Genomic DNA, 20,873 nt, shown 5'->3' on the forward strand with positions numbered 1-20,873 from the left:
GCTGAACTTTCGTGAGGCTAACACAGGGCCATGGATGTGTGGGGCATCCAGGAAGGGTCTCCGCGCCCCACTCCGGCACTGTGGGTGGCCGAGGGGTCTCCTGGGCAGCATCCACCTGCGGCAACATGGTCATGGGAAGCAGAGCAGTTCCCTGTGGGGTCAGCCAGGCCTGGCCAAGGGCGCCATGAGAGGGGCGGTCAGGGAGCCGGGAGTCTGTGGAGGGGCCACGGAGCACGAATGCCAAGGGCAGGGGTTTGTCCTGACTTACGATGGCTGCCCTCCGGCCAGCGAGGCTCAGGGGTGCTAGGGCTAAGCCAGCTAGGGTGGCCACACAGGGCCAAGTGGGGACCAGACAACTGCCTGCCCTTCCTCCAGAGCTGCGAGGGGCGGCTAGCCAGCACTTGGTGTCCAAGTCCACCGGGGTCACCTCGGCAAAGCTGTTGCAGCCACCAGGGGTGAGGCCTATGGGCCACTGTGTGGTCGTGGAAGGTCTCAGGGACCCTGGACCCCAACTCAAGTCTGGGAAGGGCTCCCCACCTTTGCTGAGAGGGAAGGGGCATCCCTAGCCCAGCACCCCCATCACTGCCCTTCCCACTCCCCTCATGTCCTGTCATGCCCTGTGCCCCGAGGTCCCCAGGCTGGACCCTCCTCAGGCCTGAGCTGGCCTAAGGGAGACTGTGCAGGGCGCTGGACACAGGTCCAGCAGAGAGGTGCCCTGGAGGCTGGGGGGCCTCCAGTGCTGTGCTGGGTTTAGCGTCTTAATTCTGGAATATCGGTGTCAGACAGAACACCTTATTACTGTTTTGTTGAGGTTTAATTGACAAATTATATTAGTTTTAGGTGTACAGCGTAACGATTCTATATTTGTATATATTGTGAAACGATCGCCACAGTAAGTCTACTTAACATCCAGCACCTCACAGAGTTATGGAATGTGATGAGAACTCTGAAAACCGACATTCCATCAGCTGTCAATACACACCACAGCATTGTTAACTGGAGTTGCCGTGCTGTGCATTACATCCCGTGACTTAGTTTATAATCGGCAGTTTGTGCCTTTTGACCCCCTTCGTCGCATCATCCACTCCCTACGGCAGCCACACATCTGTTCTCTGTATCAGTTGTTGTTTTTTTTTTTTTAAGATTCCACATACACGTGAGATCGTATATTCGTCTTTCTGTCTGTCTTACTTCACTTAGCACAATGCCCTCTAGGTACATCCATGTTGTCACAAATGGCAGGGTTCCATTTTTTGAATGGCTGAGTAACACTCCATTGTATGTATGTACCACATCTTCTATCCATTCATCCATCGATGGGCGCTTCAGTTGCTTCTATATCTTGGCAGTTGTAGATAATGCTGGGATGAACACAGGGGTGCAGATATCTTTTTGAATTAGTGTTTTCATTTCCCTCAGATAAATACCCAGAAGTGGAACTGCTGGATCGTATGGTAGTTCTACTTTTAATTTTTTGAGGAATCTCCACAGTTTTCCAGAGGCTGCACCCATTTACATTCCCACCAACAGTGCACAAGGGTTCCCTTTCTCCACATCCTAGTCAACATTTGTTATCTGTTGTCTTTCTGATAATAGTCATTCTAATATGTGTGAGGTGATATCTCTCTGTGGTCTTGATTTGCATTTCCCTAATGACTAGTGACGATGGAATTCCCTGGTGGTCCAGTGTTTAGGACTCTGCGCTTCCACTGCAGGGGGCACGGGTTCAATCCCTGGTCAGGGAACTAAGATCCTGCATACCTCAAGGTGTGACCAAAAATAGGAAAACCCACAAAAACCAAAAAACAAAACTTAATGATTAGTGATGTTGAGCACCTTTTCATGTATCTGTGGGCCATTTGTATGTCTTTTTTGGGAAAATGTCTATTCAGGTCTTCTGCCCACTTGTAACTGGATTGTTTGGTTTTTTGCTACTGAGTTATATGCATTCTTTATATATTTTGGACATTAACTCCTTATCGGATATGTGGTTCACAAATATTTTCTCCCATTCCGTAGGCTCCCTTTTCATTTTGTTGATGGTCTCCTTTGCTGTGCAGAAGCTTTTTAGTTTGATGTAGTTCCACTTATTTATTTTTGCTTTTGTTGCCTTTGCTTTTGGTGTCAGATCCAAAAAATCATCGCCAAGACCAATGTCAGGGAGCTTACTGTTTTCTTTTAGGAGTTTTATGGTTTCAAGTCTGAACATTTCTTAATCCATTTTGAGTTAAATTTTGTACATGGTGTAAGACAGTGGTCCAGTTTTCCCAACACCATTTATTGAAGAGACTGTCCTTTCCCCATTGTATATTCTTGGCTCCTCTGTTGTAAATTAACTGACCACATAATTGTGGGTTTATTTCTGGTCTATTCTGTTCCATTGATCTATGTGTCTGTTTTATGCCAATACCATATTGTTTTGATTACTATAGGCTTGTAATATAGTTTGAAATCACAGCACATGAAGCCTCCAGCTTTGTCTTTCTCAAGATTGACTTGGCAATTTGGGGTCTTTTGTGGTTCCATAAAGAGTTTAGGATTGTTTGTTCTGTTTCTGTGAAAAATGTCATTGGAATTTTTAGAGGACTGCACTGAATCTATAGATTGCTTTGGGTAGTATGGGCATTTAAACAATATTAATTCTTCCAATCCATGAGCATGGAATATCTTTCCATTTATTTGTGTCTTTCTCAGTTTCTTTCATCAATGTCTTACAGTTTTCAGTGTACAGGACTTTCACCTCCTTGGTTAAACTTATTCCTAGGTATTTTATTCTCTTTGATACAATTATAAATGGGACCGTTTTCTTCATTTCTCTTTCTGGTAGTTTACTTTCACTGTATATAGAAACACAACAGATTTCTGTATATTAATTTTGTACCCTGCAACTTTACTGAATTCGTTGATCAGTTCTAAGAGTTTTTGGATGTAGTCTTTAGTTTTTTCTATGTATAATTTCATGTCATCTGCAAGAAGTGAGTTCTACTTTTTCCTTTCCAATTTGGATGCCTTTTATTTCTTTTTGTTGCCGAATTGCTGTGGCTACGACTGCCAATACTAAGTCGAATAGAAGTGGTGAGAGCGGGTATCCTTGTCTTGTTCCTGATTTTAGAGCAAAAGCTTTCAGCTTTTCACTGCTGAGTATGATGTTAGCTGTGGGCTTTATTATGTTGAGGACACCTTATCTTGAAAAAACCCATTAGAAATAACTGCCCATCAACAGGGACCTCGTTAAAGCACCTGAGAGAAACCCAGGGGAGGAAAGTGAGGTGCTTGGGAGGCAGCGGCTCCACCCCACCACGAATGTTCGCCACAGTCATTTCTAACTGATGTTACGTACAAAAGTGAAAACAACTCAAGTGTGCAACAGCAGAATGGAGTAAAAACCACACACACACACACACACACACACACACAAACACACACACACCGACAGACACAGACACATCCCCCCACTATAACTGCATGTTTATGAAGTTTGAACAGGGAAATCCAACCTTACTAAGAGTGGTTTCTTAGTCCACTGGACCACTGTAACAGAAAACCATAGTCTGGGCGTAAACAGCATCCGTTTACTTTCAGTTCTGGAGTTCAGAAGCCCAGGATCGTGCTGCGGAGGCTTGGTGTCTGGTAGGGCCAGCTTCTTGGTTCTCTGTGTCCTCACAGTGGAAGGGGGCGAGGGAGCTCTGGGGTCTCTCTTATAAGGGCACTGATCCTGTTCACGAGGACCCCAATCTCATGACCTGATCACCTCCCAAAGGTCCCACCTCCTGGTACCATCACCTTGGGGATTAGTTTCCAATACACAGATTTGGGAACATGCGCAAGTGGTTAGCTCTAGGAAAGAGGACTGCTGGGGAAGGGGGTCCTCAGGAGCCCGGGGCCCTGCACTTCTTGAGCAGGGGTGGGGCCCCAGCACTTGTGGGAGAGCTCACTGAGCCACAGGCACATGTCTATGCCCTCACACGAACACCCTTTACTTCAGTGATCGTTTAGAAGCTACGATCAACAGTGCAGCCACTGCCCCTGAATCGGGGGGCTTCCGCCTCACCCATCTCCTCCAGGGCCAGAGCGACGACAAACCACAGTAAAGGCCCCTCCGTTTCTCTCACACACGTCTGAAGCCAGGAGTTGCCTCTAGGCTGTCAGCTCCACGAGGGTAAACCGAGTCAAGGGTCACCCCGTTCGACTCCATGTCCTGGGCCAACTTTGCACCGGCCCCCAGCGTGAGCCTGGCTGGGCCATGCGTGCACACGGGGGACCCGGTGCCCGAGCGCGTGGCTGAGAGCTCTGAGCTCCCAGGAGCAGCCTGGAAGCCCGGCACCGAGTCCTCCCTTGGGCCCGACAGGTGTCTCAGTGCATTTGCCCCAGCCCGGCCTGAAGCTTGGCCAGGGCTGAGGGACACAACAGCCGGTCGGGCCGGTGGCAGACATGCCATGACGGCTCAGGTTAGGGTTACCTCCTGTGCTGGACAGGCCTGGCGCCGGGCCAAGCGACCCACGGAGGAACGAGGCTGCACCCAAGCTGCCTGTCACGGGACCACCTCCCCACTCGGGTTCATGGTGCCCTGACATAGGCCTGGTGTGCTACCCTTGGCTTTTCTTGTAAGCACAGCTAACGGGTATCTGCACTTGGCAGGTCCCAGTGCTGAAGCTGAGATCAGACGTAGCCAAGATGGGAACACAGCACCCGGTGGATCCTCTTGGAACCATGCGTGCTGTGGACCTGACCCTGAGCTGGTCCCTCTCGCCGCACGTGGAGCCCCGTGGGCTGTCGGGCTCTTGCCAACCCTGACCTGCAGGGCCAGGAGCTCAGGTCAGAGGCCAGGGCACCGTCCCCTCTGCCCTGCCGTCTCTACCCCATAACTTCAGTGCCAGACCAGGGAGGGAGGGCCCAGCCAAGCCCACCAGCCCCTCCTCCATCTCATGCCACAGAGGTTGGCGGGGAAGGGGTGGACGAAGGGCCTTGGAGCTGGCACGGCGGCCTGGAGCCGCTCAGCTCAACTGAGACTGAAGTCCCCTGGCCCAGGAGACACAGTGAGACGGGACCCAGTGGCGCCTCAGTGACCTCAAGGTTTAATTAAATAGTGCAAAAATGTATTTGTAAGGACTTCTGTACAGTTTCCAGTGGCAGATTTTTAAGATTTTGATGCAAACTGTGACCTTGTAGCATAGGGGATCACCACTCCACGGGCAGCTGGGAACTGCATTCTCAACAGAGGTGACGGCTGGCTGTGCTGAGGGCACGGGGCCGCCAGCCGGGGGTGGGCGGGGCGGGATCATGGGGTTCCTCCTCCCGGCCGGGGGCATTATCCCTCCTGCTCAGGCCCCTCGTGGCCCGTCCCCCTCACGCCCACCCTGAGGTTCTGCTGGTGACAAGCCACCCCTGAGCACCCAGGCCCATCTTCAGGAGCCCCAGGCAGCTGGCGCCTCCTCTGTGCCGCCGGCCAGACTCCAGGGCCTCAGAGCTCGTTGTGGCGAGCCCTGGAGATGCGGCTGGACAGGTCCTGCAGATGCTTCTTTACCTGCGGGGACAGCACAGGTGAACGAACCAGTTAGCAGATCTGCTCATGACCCGAGACACGCAGCCTGCGCCGAGAACTCTCAACTGGGTGATCCTGCTGTCCAAGTACCCACCCATCTAGAGCTGATCGTAAATAAGTCATAAAGGCAGCTCGTTAGCCACAAACAGCCCCCAAGGCACATCAGGAACAGCAAGCAGCAGAAGAGCGAGGGACAGTGCGGCTTCCGCTCTCCACCCCCTCGTCCTCGTTTCCGCTTTCATGATTGATTTGGGCCCATTCTCGTTTGCTTCTTGATGAGTCCGGATAAATGTTTATCAGTTTTGTTTATCTTTCCAAAGAAACAGCTCTTAATTTCATTGATCTTTTCTATTTTTTTTTTTGTCTTTATTTCTGTTCTGATCCTCCTGATTCCTTTCCTTCTACTAACTTTGGGTTTTGTCTGTTCTTTTTCTAATTCAACTGTAAGGTTAGGTTGTTTATTCGAGATTCTTACTTCCCGAGGTAGATCTGCATTGCAATAAACTTCCCGCTTTTTTTGCTGTGTCCTCTAGGTTTGGGAAAGTTGTCTTTTTGCTTGTCTTCAGGTATTTTAAAATTTCTTTCATTTCTTCAGCGACCCACTGATTGTTTAGTAGCATACTGTTTAGCCTCTATGTGCTTGTGTCTTTTGGAGTTTTTTTTTTCTTGTAGTTTATTTCTAGTCGCAATCTCTTGTGTTGGAAAAAATGCTTGATATGATTTTCTTATATTTACTGAGGCTTGTTCTGTGGCCCAGCATGTGATCTGTCCTGGAGAATGTCCTGTGTGCACTTGAGAAGGACGCGTATTCTGCTTTTGGATGGAATGGTCTATAAATATCTATAGCGTTCATCTGGTCTAATGCGTTGCTTAAGGCCTGTGTTTCCTTACTGGTCTTCTGTCTGGATGATCTGTCCATTGATGTAAGGGGGGTGGCAAAGTCCCTCACTATTATTGTTACTGTCAATTTCTCCCTTTATGCCTGTTCGCAGTTGCTCCTACGTTGGGTGCATTTAAACAATTGTTACGTCGTCTTCTTGGATCGATCCCATTATGTAATGTCTACCTTTGTCTCCTGTTACAGTCTTTGTTTTCAAGTCTATTTTGTCTGGTGTGAGTACTGCTGTCCCGGCTTTGATTTCCATTTGTGTGGAATACCTTTTTCCACCCGCTCACTTTCAGTCTGCATGCCTCTAGGTCTGAGGCGAGGCTCCTGCCGGCAGGACATGTACGGGGTTCACATAGGAGACTCCCTACAGGGCCCAGCACCACAGTCCCCTCCCGTCACCAGAGCTTCATGCTCTGGGGGTGACCCCGTGGGCTGTGGGGGGCCTGTCTGTCGTGGCGGGCTGTCTACGGTACATCATTTCAGAAGCAGCAAATGAAGACCCCGACTCGTCCGCGGCTCCTGCCAGCTTGTCCTCGTCACATGATGGCGGGTGCTGCCGCGGCAGCCCGAGGGCCTGGGCTCTGCTCTTTCTGTTCCTAGTTCACACAGAGCCCCGAAGGCTGGTGCTGCCGGCCTCCCGCGCAGGAGCCTGGGCCGGGCAGGAGCCTGGGGAGGTCTCCTCCAGCAGCCCCAGTGCTCACAGCGCGTCAGAGCCCCTTCTCCACGGCTGGGGAAGCCAGGAGCCCCAGTTCCCTCTTCATACCCGCTGTGCAGTCCGCCACGGTGTCATCTGCAGGTGGACGCCCCACGAGGGGTGCCTGGCTTTGCCCTGCTCGGCTCTGCCAAACACAGGAAAGAATCCACACGGTCCCTTCCTTCTCGGTACTTTGGTCTTCTTTCACTTTTAAAGTTTCGTTTATTTTAATTATTTATTTTTTGTGGTACGTGGGCCTCTCAGTGATGTGGCCTCTCCCGTTGCAGAGCACAGGCTCTGGACACGCAGGCCCAGCTGCTCCACGGCATGTGGGATCTTCCCGGACTGGGGCACTAACCCATGTCCCCTGCATTGGCAGGCGGACTCTCAACCGCTGCGCCACCAGGGAAGCCCAGTTTCACTTATTTTTGAATAGATAACACATCCCTGCACAAAAGGCACGAAGGAGGCTCCCTCCAGGGCCCAGCTCCTCTGTTTTGAATTTCCTGGGCGTCTGTGGTGACGTACCATGCTCGTGCTGCTGGCTCTGCGGAGGGTCCACACCACCCGCCCCTCCTTTTCTCTTAACCTGAACCAGAGGCTCTGCTGCAGACGAGCCCTCACGTCTTAGTGCCTGGATCTGTGGGTTCACCACGAGTGACCAGGGCAGGGCGGGCAGCCGCCCTGCTGGTGCTTCAGTCTCCATGTCCTGCACACCTGAGCAGTGTCTGGCGTTCACACGTCATCCCATAATGGAGCCGGCGCCCCCATTTAGGGTATTTGCAAGCCCCACTGAGCCGCACGTGAGGAGCGCCCTGCATGGGACCCCTGCCGCTACTCTGGAGCCAAGTATGGTCTCCTTGCGCCCCAGGCTGAACGCTTGGGAAACCACTGGCCCCCGCGTCCTCAGGAGTCTCCACAGCCATGTGGGCAGCTCGCGGGAGTGCAGGACCTTCAGAGCCAGTGACAGGCCACACATTTTGGGGGCCACGATGCCAGTGGTGCGGCTGGAAGGGCCTGGCTCCAGCCCTGGCTGCCCGCCTGCCTCGCCCGTGTGCACCTCTTCTCTGCTCACCTGGTTCAGAGCCCGGCCCTAAACAGACCCAGAGGCGGGTGGGGGTGGGGAGGCCTGGGCAGTCCCTGTCCCCCCACCCCCTGCAGCTGACCCCCTTCAGGGCTGCACAGAACCCTGGCAGGAGCAGCTGTGTGGTTGCTCCCACCAAGCCCCACGAGGGCGAGACAATCCCGTCCCCGCCGCAGTGGGGGGCCGAGGCCCAGGGCCGGGGGGCCGGCGCGCTGGTGCTGACGGGACTGTCACGTGCCCGCGCCCACGGAGGCCTGGCCGGCGGCCGCGCACCCACCTTGTAGCCCAGCTCCTTGGCCCTCTCCTCTAACACGGCGTGCCGCCCCCTGTTCCGGCCGACGTGCTCCTGGTCTCCTAAGCTCTCCACGTGTTTCAGTTTCTGATGAGAAATTTCCAGCTGCTTCTTGTAGTGGTTATGCTTTTCAATTTTGGCTTCAAAGTGCTTAAGCTCTTCCTAGAATAATGTTGAAACAACTGAATTACCCCAACACGCTCTTACTACCACCCTAGGGTCCCCGATGGAATTCCACGGCTGCTTCAGGAGACCACCCAGGGCAGGTGGCTGCACGCTTAAGTTTCATTTATTTTTGAATAGATAACACATCCCTGTGCAAAAGGCACAAAGGAGGCAGGCCAGGGCCGGGGCTCCCCCGCTCTGAAGGCTGCACACCCTGCGCCCGGTCCCCGTGCAGCCCGCCCAGGGCAGCTCTGGGGGCCGAGCGGGACGGCAGGCCCCACCCTCCTGGCTGCCGTGCCATCACGCAGCACACGTGGAAATCAGGTGAGCAGCCCTTCTCTCTAAAGGGACCCGCCAGAACCTGACGGCCTTCAGGGGCCAAGGGTCGCAACCCTATGTGCTCCCTCCCCACTCCCAGTGACCCCTCACCCTCTAGGTAAATGGCACCTGCCAAGCATCTGGTCCCCTCTGGTCCTGACCCCATATCCAGCCTGACATGTGGCGTTTGAGCCCTGCACTGTCCCCCGTCCTCTCCACCCACCAGGCTTCCAGGCTCCCCCCACCCCAGCGCAGGTGGGCCTCCAGGCCCGACCCCTACACTCCCCCAAGGGTGCCTCCAGGCCCACGTCAAGATGCCGGCTGAATGTGTCGGCGATCTTAACTCCCCAGGCCCCGGGCAGGCTCCCCTCTCCCTGCCCTCCTGTCCAAGGAGACAGAAGCTTCACACCCACGGGCCTGTGCCCTTCCTTGATCCCTGACTCCCTGCCCTGTGGCAGCTTTGCCACAGCAGAACCCACCTGGAGGCAGTGCCCCGGTGACCCAAAGACCCTTCCTCCCTCCGGGCCGAGCACTGCGGCCCTGCAGGGTCCTACTGGCTCCCCCTCCAAATCCCTGTCAATCCGCTCATTCCACAAGCCCCAGCTCGTGCCCAGTGCACCCAAAGCTAAGCAGATGCCCTGAAGCCACACTGTCTGTTCACTGGAGGCCAGCTTCATCCCACACGGGCCGCCAACTGGGGCAGCGGAGGGACACAGACGGCAAAGGAGAGAGAACGTTCCTGTGAAAACGCTGATCTGCTAGGACTAAAGAGGACCTTCCCCACATCATCAGAAAGTCTGCTGGGAGAGATGCCGCCACACGCTGTGGCTGAGGGGCCGTCCCTACCCGGAAGGCCTCCAGCTCCTTCTCGGTGAAGTTGGCTGACTGCGCCATGTCCCACAGGTCCAGCACCCGAGGCTCCTCAAACCCTGTGAAGGAGCAAAGGCAGGCTCGGTGACCTGCACGGCGGCAGCCCGGGACGCGTGGGGCCACACAGGCCACCTGCACAGCGCACGGTGCTTGTGCACAGTGCAAGCGTCCTCTGGAAGCCGACCGAGCACACCTTCCACACACGTTCAGTCTGCGGTTCCGGGGACCCGCTGGGTGGGGCCTCGGCGATGCCCTCACCAGCCCCTGGTCAAGCCGCTGCTGCGCGGGCGAGCAGGAGTGCTCAGGGGGTGGGGGGTGAGGTTCAGACTGTGGGTTCCCCTACCCACAGTTCCGGGCTGAGGCTCAGGCGCTGCCTGTCCCTGTAGCTCTGAAGCAAAGTAAACCCAATGGAAGGGACACCGTGACTTCAGCCACCACTCCCGCGAGCACGTGGCGACGGTGCAGGCTTGTCACCCACCTCCCTCCCAAGGCTGGAAGCGGCTGGGAGCAAGTGGCCACGGCGGCCCGCCCAGCGGTCATCTCACCAGCTGTCCCACCTCCCCACCGGTGGACCCACCCTGCTGCCCGGGGCCCTGGGGCGCTGCTGGCAGGACTCGGCAGGCCAGCAGCAGGGGCCGGCTGGATGCAGCCCTGGGAGCGGAGGGGCCGAGGCACAGCGTCAGTTGCCCTGCTCCTCTGCGTGGCCAGGCCCTTGAGGTCCCTGCTCCATGGCAGTTGAGCAGATCAGCATAGCGGGTCTACATGGTGGTCTGGCCCCCTCACCGTGGCAGGTGGGCGAGCCCAGCAGGGCAGAGTCGTGCCTTGGGGGACCCAGGCCAGGCGGAGGAGCAGGGAGCCCACCTCGCGTCCCCACTGCACGCACCCCGCGTCAACAGCAGCACCTGCCATGTGGCCAGTGCTCAGGGAACAGGCTGGAGAAGGAACGGACAGGTGACAGAAGACGGTACAAAGAGCACCTGGCCGACTTCCGGCAAGCCTGCACCAGGCGTGAGCCGTGGGCTCCCGCGGGAGACGCGTGCAGAGGCCCAGGCCATCCTCCAGGGGGTGGCACCCAGCGAGGAGCTCCAGCCTCGGCCCCTGAGCAGCGAGCTGTCTGCACAGGAGCAGAGCAGCCATCCCAATGCGCGGGGCGGGGGGCCACCGTGAGGGTTAAAGGACACCGTGAGGCTAGAAATAAAGGTGCGTGCACCTTCCAGGAGAAAGCAGCCCAGGTGTGGCCCTGGGAGCGGAGGGGCTGGAGGGGCTCTGCTGCCGTCACCCAGGCCGCTGGGCAGCGGGGCACAGGGCGTGGGGCTCACCGGCCTGGTCGCCATAGCCCTGGTGGCTGACTCTCCGCAGGCGGTCAAAGCCCTGGCTGATGTCCCGCAGCTTGTCCTTCAGCTCGGCGTGGCCCATCTGCAGCGCGTACTCCTTGACGCGGCTCACGTCAACGGGGCTGATGACATTTTCGTGGATTTCTGCGGGAGCCAGAGGCAGGAGGCCGTGAGGGCCCGGCCCTGAGCCGCCCGTGGAGCTCCGTCTAAGCTCGTCTAGATGTCGTGGAGCCACCGCAGCCCCACCCCTGCTGACTCTCTCAGGGCGGGTCCCGAGCCCCCCACAAGTCCCCCTGAGGTCAGGCCGGCGGTGACAGGAGAGGTGGCCCGTGTCACCGCAGAACGGGTTCATGTGAACCCACGCTCACAGACATGCATGGGCACCCCGACGGGCTCCTAAACGCCGAGATTCCTGCTCGGAAAGCAGGGAGGCCTGACAGCATGGCACTGCCCCCAACCCCCCAGCAGCTCTGTTCTGGAACGCTCTGGAGCCAGGGCTGCCTGCGGGGGCACCTTCGGTCCTGCTCAGGGTCTCCAGCAGGACGTTGTACTCCTGGACCTTCTCTTTGTGATGCTGGAGCTCCCGCCACAGCTTCTCCAGTTCTTCACTGGAGAATTTTCCAGAGGTCTTTGCCTGGAAGGAAAGCCACCTCCAGTGAACACCTCCATGGGCTGTGCTCACCTGTCCACACCTCGGGGTCCCCCCATAGGCCGAGCCCACCTGTCCACGCCTCGCGGTGCACCCTGCCCGCCATGCCACCTGGGGTTAGTTACACGGGTGCCCCTGTGGATCACTCCCGCAGGCCAGGCAGGACCCTTGCTCCCGGGGGTACTCAGGCCCAGCTCTCGGCCTTCACCCCCCTTCGCTAGGGGACGCAGGGGCAGGAAACCAAAAGCCAAGGCCTGATGCCTCCAGGGCGGACGGCAGCGCGAGGGTACCTTGTGCCACAGCTTCTCCAGCCGGGGGTCCTCCAGGCTGTGGTCGGCGGGGCCGTGGTTGATGGAGTTGCTGCTCACGGCCCGGGCGTCCTTCCTCCCGTCCAGACCGTACTTGGCCAGGATGACTAGGAGGGTGCGGGAGGGGCTCGAGGCCGCGGTCTAGGGGTCGCCCCTCCGCCGCCCGCCCAGCTCTCCTGCCCACTCGGGACCCAGCGGAAGGAGCGCGAACAAACCCGGGGATCCTCCTCCAGCAACGCCCCCGTGCACACTGGTGGCCTCGGGCTCCCGCCGCGCGCTTCCGGCCGATCCCTCTGTTCCGAGCTGCGGGGCAGAGCGCGGTGCGGCAGGACGGGCTCAGCATCCCCGGGACGGCCTTTAGGACCAGCTTCACAGGTTTGCAAAACCAAAACCTGAAGCCCGTTTGTGTCGTGGGGCGAACTCCAGCGAGGGCGGGAGAGGACGACAGTCCACAGAATGGACGGGGCGGTGGCCAGGGGAAGCTCTGCCACGGCCTAAGTCATATTTTTATTTGCAGAAAAGATTTTCTACAAGGAGAAACCTCAGCGTCGGCAGCTCCCAGTGAAAAGTTAACAGCGGTAGCCGCGAGGGGACACTGGCTCCAGCCTGCTGCTGGCCGGTCACCGTGGGACAGCGACCAGGTGTCGTCTGTCAGTAGCGCCCAGGACACAGCGCCGCCCACAGCCTCTGCGCCAGACGGGGGCCTGCGTCTCAGCACCATCATCACCAACGTGACGCGGCGGATGCCTAGTGGACCCGGAAGCAGTGCTCCTCAGCGGGGCCGGGCTGCTGGGTCTGCCCTGGAGGACGCCCCTCCCAGCATCTCCTCACGCCCCACACCTACCTCCTGAGTTGGGAGTGGGCCTGCCCCACCCTCCCTGCTCTGAAGGACCGGGCGTCTTTCGTCCCATCTGCAGACAGTCCCCACTGTCCCCTCCACGCCTCACCTGGGCCTCTCTGGATCCGGGCTTCCCTTTCCCCCGTGCTCCATCCCTGAGGTCCTCATCCGAGCAGTGGCCCACCTGACCCCTGACCCCCAGCACCTCCTCTGACAAGCGCTGGACACAAGTGGTCCCCACGGGGGCCCACCCTCAGATGAGCCAGCCCAGGGAGCGCCCTGCTCAGCCTGACCTCACCTCCTGGGGCTTCACTTCCCTGTCTACACTGCCTGTGCCTCAGAACTCACCCTGCCCAGAAGCTCAGCCCACTGGAAGCCTTGAGTAAGCTGTGAAGAGTGTGTGTTCCTGGTGTCCAGCCTGCGGTGCGGGCATCACAGGCAGGGGGCTGACCACCGGCCGCCTCTCCCTGCCCCCCACCCTCCTCCATCTCCCAGCCCCGGGCCACCTGGACGCACCAGGAGCCCTAGATGCAGGGTGGGCCACAGGGGCCACAAGGCTCGGACGGGCGGGGGCAGTGCTCTTCACACGGCCAGACCCTGGGAACATCCCCGCTTCCTCGTCCAGGTGACGGTGGGCATCTGGCCATCCCAGCCGCCTCCCTGGACCAAGCAGCCCCGGTTGCTTGTGCACTAACGCGGCCAGACGTCCTCGCCCTGGCCCTCCCTCCCACGTGCCAAGAGCCCGCACAGGACAGCCCGGCAGCTGTGCCTGCCCACGGCTGAGGGTCACCTTGCCAGGGCCAGGCTCATGAGGACAGCCCCGACTCTCGTCTTGCCCACAAACCAAGTCAGAGTAAGAAGCTGGGGCCCGAGCCTGGCCGACCGCCGCCCCTGGACTGAGAAGAGACGTACCACTGAGCCCGCGGGCGAGCTTTGCCTCTTTCTCTCCGTCTTCATCCAGGCCTTCAGCCTTCAATTTCTTCCATCTGAACTCGTCCCGTTCTTGTATCTTCAGATCAGCATGGAGCTCGGACAACTTCAAAGGAGGAAGGCCAAGCTGCGGGAGAAGAGAGGACATGTGACCCCCAGCTGCACGATGACCAGCGACAGCCCGGGAGACGCTGACCTCGGAGAGCAGGCGCCAGCGACGGGGAGACCGTGCCGGGGTCCCAGGAGGCCAAAGTCCCGCATGTGCCCCCACACGAGAGCCTCAAAGGGACCTCTGCCCGCAGCCTGAAAACCACCGGCCCTTACACCCCGAGGCCACTCTCCAGCCTCGTCAGATCCCAGGTCCCCGGGGAGCCGCCCGCCACCAGCAGCCTGAGTGTGCAGGTGCTGGTGGCCCAGGGGCTCCTGTCGCAGGATGCCTCACCTTCCCAGCCGGGGCCCTGGGGAGGCTGCAAGTGTGGGGCTCCCCCCAGGTAGCCCTTGGGCGCATCAGTTCCCCGGACGGCTGTGCCACCCCAGGCAGGCGCTCCCCGCAGATGACAGGACAGTGGGCGAGGGCGCTGGGACCTGACCCCTGCACACCTTCCTGGCTGTCCACCTCCCCAGGCGCTAACGTCCGGGCCGGAGCCCTGAGCTGCAGACTGGTGCCCAGCAGCGTCCGAGGCTCTGCGTCTCACAAGGGTGAGTCGTGATCTGGTGCCAGCCTTCCTCTGAAATGTGGAGGCCCGCGGGCTCAGGGCTGGAGATGCCCTGGGTGACAGTGGTGCCCCCAACGGCAGGTACGGAGCCCAGGCAAAAAAGGCCAGGCTAAAAAGGCCGGGGACCTGGGACCTGGGACCCTTCTAACCTCCTTAACTTGAAGTTAAATGTTAATGGCTCACGTGAAAAGAACTGGTTAATAGACACCAAATGCAAAGCAGGCTCTGTCAAATATTAAAGCGGAGTAAATCACCTACAACCATGAGACAAGCAGCTGGGCAGGAGGAAGCCGCTCATCAGCGGCGGTGGCTGCTGGGCCCACATCCTGGACACCCTCGGCCCAAGGCTCAGGGTGAGCACAGCGCCCTCTATGGAGCTGCTCTCAGCCAGGGGCCTCACGAGCCCGGCACCTCCTCCTCTGCCTCCGCAACTTTCACAATCACCCTGCAGGCTGCTCGGGCAAACTGAAGTCCAGGGAGGTTAAGAACTGGCCCAGGACACATGGCGAAATGTCACTGGGTACTTTATCCCTTCTGCTGCTACCGTAAATGGGATTGTTTCATTAATTTCCTTTTCAGAGAGTTTGACGTTGGTGTACAGAAATGCAACCGAGGCTTGTATGTTGATTCCGTATCCTGTAACCGCGGTGACTTTGTTAACTAGATCTAAGGTATTTCCTGAAGTCCTTAGGGTTTTCTGCACATAAGATCACATCGTCTGCAAACAGATACTCTTACCTCTTCCTTCTGAGTTGGATGACTTTTCTTTCTTTTTTCTTCCCTAGCTGCTCTGACTAGAACTTCCACCACTACGTTGAATAGAAGTAATGACGTGATTTTTTAAAAAATAGGTGAAGACCTTGAATAAATATTGCTCCAAACACAACATACAAATGGCTGACAGGCACATGGAAAGATGTTCTACATCTCGACTCATCGGGGAAACGCAAATCCAACCCCAGTGAGGTACCATCTCACACCCATTACGATGGTTACCATGGGAAACAAACAGAAAACAACAACTGTTGGTGAGGATGAGAAAAGGGAACCCTCGTGCACTGCTGGTGGGAATGCAAATTGGCGCAGCCACTGTGGAGAACAGTACGGAGGTTCCTCAAAAATGAAGACGAGAACCATCAATACACTGTGATCCAGCAAAGCCCACTTCTGGGTATTTATCTGAAGGAACTGAAATCAGAACCTTGAAGAAAGATCTGGGGTCCCATGCTCACTGCAGCACTATTCACAACAGCCAAGAGGGGATGCAAGGTGCGGGTCAAAGGCCACAAAGGCAGTTATGCAAGTCCCGAGGCTCACTGCACAGCGCAACACCCTCCACTATTACACGGCATATACTTTATTATTTAAAAATTCGCTAAGAGGGTAGATCTACGTTAAGTTCTTATCTCACACACACACACACACGCACGCACGCACGCACGCACGAAGTAGAGGGCGGGAGGATACTCTGGGCCCCTCCACTATTACACGGCATATACTTTATTATTTAAAAATTCGCTAAGAGGGTAGATCTACGTTAAGTTCTTATCTCACACACACACACACACACGCACGCACGCACGCACGCACGAAGTAGAGGGCGGGAGGATACTCTGGGTGGTGATGGGTGTGTTTATGGCACAGATGGTGGTGATGGTTTCAGGGATGTACACTTACCTCCAAACTCATTAAATACGTACAGCTTTTTGGAGGTCAACCATACCTCAAAAAACGGTAAAAAACCAAAACAAAACTAAAAAACCAAAACAAGTCTCTGGGAACCAGCGTCCACGCAAGCCCTGACCTGCAGCCATAGCTCTGCACTCTGACCTCTAAGTCCGCGAAGGAGCCCCGAGGACAGAACACAGCCCTGCCCGCCTCTGAGCTGCTGTAGGGACAGGAGTGCCTGGTGTACAGGTGACTCCTGGTCGCTCGGCCTGCCCTCCCTGAGTCCTCCCTGGAGCACAGGATGTGGTGCCTGGATGCAGAGAACAAGGCCGCACACAGGGACAGAGGGGTTAAGACATAATTCACACACAAACACACATATGCGCATGCATATGTGTGGCACCAAGGGGTGCCCCTGTGGAGATGTCTGGTTGGAGGGAGATGCCAACCAGACATCTCCACAGGGGCCCCCCTTGGGACGACTTCCCACGGCTTCACCCACCCCGCAAAGCTCCAAGGACGGCTCCGGCCCCTCCCTGCTCAGGAGCCTCGCAACACCCCGGGAGAGGTCACAAGACCCTCGAGGCTCTGGAAGTAACCCTGTGCCTGCCGTCTGGCCAACGGCTCTTCTAAAGCGCCTGGATCAAAGGCAACTGCACAATTTCACAGCAAGTCAAGACTGGAGATGCTGTGCTGTGATGAAGCAACACAGCAGTTCCCTGGTCTGGTCTCACGGTGCGGAGGCCCCCTACCACGGCATCTGTGGACCAAGGCGGGACTTGCCCCCCACCCCCGTAGAAGGTGGGCTGGAAAGAGAGGGTGCGGCGGGCGCCTTCATCAGACTCCTCTCCCTCACCCTGGGTACACGCTAGGCATGACATGCTATGAGATCGTTTCATGTTTAGAAAACAAAGAAACACTTGATGTTTTCAGAGAGCAAATTATCCAAGGCTGAGAACCCTGGCACAGGTGTGCCGGGTGCCCCACACCGCCCTGGGCACCGGCTCTGAGCAGCGGCAGTGCCCACCCCAGCCCGGCACCGCTTGAGGATTGCACAGCTCGCCACCCGGGACCAGCTCTGCCACCGCCCTTGAAGCTTCTCAGCCTAGAGGGCCCGGGACAGCCCAGCTTGTATTCTGTGGCTCTGCCTACCCACGCGAGTCATCCGGATGTGAGGAGGGACCTGGAAAATGCCAACAGGCATGGACCCCACCCTGGAAGGTCTGCACATTTCGTTCAGCAGAAGAGACCTGTACGTGCAATTGTAGAATTCAGGGCCAAGGGGCCCGGAAAGGTCATCCAGTCCAAGGCCCGTCCGTCCAAGGCTGGGGCAGGGTTGGGGTTCCTGCAGAACCGATTCAGACTCTCTCGGACAGATGTGACCTGAGGCTGCCCAGATCAGCAGTGAACTGAGCATGGGGGCGGGGGGGTGGGGCGGTTCAGGCGGGTGCAGCTCGAGGGCAGGTGACAGCCAGGAGGTGTGAAGAGGCTGCCCAGGCTGGGTAGATGCAGAGCAGCATCTGAACGGACGAGGCGGGGCTGACCAGGACAGCCCTGCAAGCAGAAGGGCTCAGGGCAGGTTCCTGGACACAAGGTCCCCTTCCTCCAGGTAGCCCCCCGCTGCTTCTCCAGCCCAGAGTGCTCTCTCTTACCCGGGCAGGCTGCACACACACAGTGGGCCCTGACAGCTGGGTCCCCAGCAGGATCCTCAGGGCCACTGGTCTGGGAACAGCGCTGGGCCTGGGGGCATCCACCCGTCCCTGCCTGCCCTGCAGTCCCCCTGCCACATCCCTTCCCCAGCACTTACCCCTCCCCCCGCCTTTCTTTCCCGCCGGTTTCCCCTCTCTTCCAAAACTCAGCCCTTACTTTGCTTTACTCTTCTTAAGGACTCAGGAATGCTTAAAACTGGAAGACTGGATCTCATGAAGACACTGTGGCCCAGAGGGTTGGGGGAAGTTTGTAAATACCCATTTCACTAAAAACAAACCCCACCTAACAAAGGAGGGGCCGCTATGTTAACGAGGAGGCCACGGGTCCAGGTCATACCCCAAGCAGCAAGCTGTAGTCCCAATTCTACCCCCAGGCGGAGTGACCTTGGAGGTGCCCTTTGCCCTCTGGGCTTTCTTGCTTTCTTCTCTAAAATGAGGACAGTCGGATTTAGATTTACTTCACTAGCGTCTTAAGTTTCGGGTGTTCTCTCACCTCACCATATCCCCTCACCCGATTTAACAAGAACTGGCTTGCTTCTAGGATTTCCGCTGTCCTTGGGCTTGTCTCCGTGCTCAGCGTCACCTGTTTTTCTTGTTTCTCCATACAGAGAAATACAACGTAGGAGAAAAGGCAAAAACGTGCAAGGCAGGAGACCTGGGTCTGCCCGCAGGGAGGGATCTCGGCCTCAGCTGCGAAGCTGCCAGTTCAAACAGGCGGGGCGGCCCTTCTGCCCAGGCACCAAGGCCTCCCAAGTCGTCGCCTGTCATCACCAGGCCAGGGTCCCCCTTCCCGGAGGCGCAAGGCATGGGGTACCCACACCTGCATCTGCGGGCGGGAGTGAGGCTGTCAAAGGCTCAAGGCCCCGGCCGCGCAGACCCCCGAAGTTAGAGGAGACCCGGGCGCCGGGGACCCCAGGATTAGAAGAGACCCCGGCCCGGGCTCCGCCGATCCCAGGATTAAAGGAAGCCCGGCCCCGCGGACCCCCGAGGTAGCGGGGCCCGGCCGCCGCTCACCCGCTGGGCCTTCTCCCACAGCTGGTTCAGCTTCTCCATGCGGAACTCCCCCCCGGGCTCGCGCTTCGCAGAAGCCTCGGGCTCATTCTTCTCCCGCGAGTACTTGCCGCCGTGGCCCGCCGCCGGCCACGGCCCAAGGAGCAGCAGCAACAGTAGCAGCGGCGGTGGCCGGAGCTCCCGCAGCCAGGTCCGAGCCCTCCGAGACGCCATCTTCCTCCTCCAGACGCAGAGACCCTGGGAGCTGCGGGAGGGAAAAGGCCCTAGCCCGGACCCGCCCACCAGGACCCGCCCCGCCCCCAGGACCCTTCGCGCTGCCTCCTGGGAGTTGTAGTCTCTCCCCGCGTGGCCGGCCCAAGAGAGGCGGCCGGTGGACTACAAGGCCCGGGGAGCCCTGCGGAGGCACGGGGGCGTTTCCTAGGCAACCACGCCGCGGCCTCATGACGAAGGGAGCCGCCAACTGCGGCTAGGGCTGCCCTAGCTGGGATTGCGGGGTCGCTGCGGACTTGGTGGAGAAAAGAGCCCTGGCCCCGCAGCCCGGATTGACCGGAGCGCCCTTTCCCTTCGACTCCGTAGAAAGAGTAAACAGTTCAGAAATCGGGATCGTGTCTGCCGCACCTTAGATTGTTTCTGTGTCATCTGCCTTGGTCTTGAGCCTTCCTTGTCATTATCGTCTCTGGAAGGTGGCCTCTGCTCGGCACTCCAGCGTCAGTGTCTCTGTCAGGAACCCCAGACCCACCCAGCCCACTCCTTCAATTGTCAGAGGAAAACAGCGGAGGCCCAGGGAGCCCCAGGGGTCCTGGGCCTTCTCGCTCCCGTCCCCCCGAAGCTTTCCCCATGACCCAGGGAGCGCTGGCACCCCAACACTTGTCTTTGAACTGCATCCCGCTTATCTTCCATGCATTTGTTCTATGTTAGAGATACTTGTGTACCTGTTTCCTTTCTTCCCACCTGCTGTTTCGTAAATCGAGCAAAATTGAACGCAGCCAATTTGATGGGACCAGTGAGCCCGGCAGTGCCCTGGGGGAAGAGCAGGAAACGGGGAAAGAGGATTGTGACCCTCAAGTAGCTTATAGGGTCGGGTAGAGAGGCACCCTAGGTGTTTTGATGGTTTGAGAAGGGACAGGGTGAGTCCATCTGGTAAGGACGCTGGACTGTGCCTGGGAGGGAGTGCAGGCAGATGGGGGACAAGGGAGACCCCCAAAGAAAGAGAACCAGGCATAGCTTCTTGACATAAGAGAAGCCACTTTAGGTGTAGGCCATGTTGTAATCTAAGCCTGGCCACAATGCCCGCCTTTGCGGAAGAACACGTCTCAGGAGATAATGATTTTAAGGAAAAAAAAGAATGTAAGAGCAAACAGCTATTTCCAGGCCAGGAAAATAATTTAACCGTATCGGAGATACTAAATCAGTCATAAAGACTCCCAGTTCTGTTTCAAAGGTAAAGATTATTCTGATACATATTCTCGAGCTGTTTTTACAGGGTCCGAACCTCCTCGGACAATTGGCCACCAGACTAACTGGAGCCAGAGAATGGACGATATTGATCTTTGCCGGCTTCAATCAACTAAGACCTGGACTGTCAACCTAGGATGACTCTTGCCCCAGTTCTATGCTAAATTCCTCCCGCACAAGCCCCCTCATGAATACGCATGTTCCCTTAGCTTAAAGCATTACAAGCTATTGATTATAGTTCCCTGTGCTATACAGTAGGTCTTTGTTGTTCATGTATGTTATATGCAGTAGCGTATAACTGTTAATCCCAAACTCCCAATTTATCCCTCCCCCCTCTTTCCCCTTCGGTAACCATAAATTCATTTTCCATGTCTGTGAGTCTATTTCTGTTTTGTAAATAA

The 20,873-nt window shown here is 57.2% G+C and overlaps 1 protein-coding gene across 1 annotated transcript; it reads right to left on the reverse strand.

The window, feature by feature from the left end:
* Positions 1–5,461: 5,461 nt before the first annotated feature.
* On the reverse strand, positions 5,462–19,230 carry LRPAP1 (LDL receptor related protein associated protein 1). Its single transcript, XM_007456860.1, has 8 exons — positions 19,021–19,230; positions 13,896–14,040; positions 12,128–12,252; positions 11,702–11,822; positions 11,174–11,332; positions 9,831–9,913; positions 8,487–8,663; positions 5,462–5,524 (listed from the first exon to the last, which is right to left on the reverse strand). The coding sequence occupies exons 1-8, from the start codon at positions 19,228–19,230 to the stop codon at positions 5,462–5,464; spliced, it is 1,083 nt and encodes a 360-aa protein (XP_007456922.1).
* Between the last annotated feature and the right edge of the window lie 1,643 nt (positions 19,231–20,873).

The sequence above is a fragment of the Lipotes vexillifer genome, unplaced genomic scaffold (genome assembly GCF_000442215.2).
Source record: "Lipotes vexillifer unplaced genomic scaffold, Lipotes_vexillifer_v1.1 scaffold63, whole genome shotgun sequence".
Lineage (NCBI taxonomy): Eukaryota > Metazoa > Chordata > Mammalia > Artiodactyla > Lipotidae > Lipotes > Lipotes vexillifer.

Bases quoted from the DNA above. Each gene is read 5' to 3' on its own strand.
- LRPAP1 (XM_007456860.1), bottom strand. From the start codon at position 19,230: ATGGCGTCTCGGAGGGCTCGGACCTGGCTGCGGGAGCTCCGGCCACCG. The intron at 14,041-19,020 runs GTGAGCGGCGGC...CTTCTCCCGCAG, and splicing joins TGTGGGAGAAGGCCCAGCGG to CTTGGCCTTCCTCCTTTGAA. The intron at 12,253-13,895 runs GTACGTCTCTTC...GCACCCTCCTAG, and splicing joins GCTCGCCCGCGGGCTCAGTG to TCATCCTGGCCAAGTACGGT.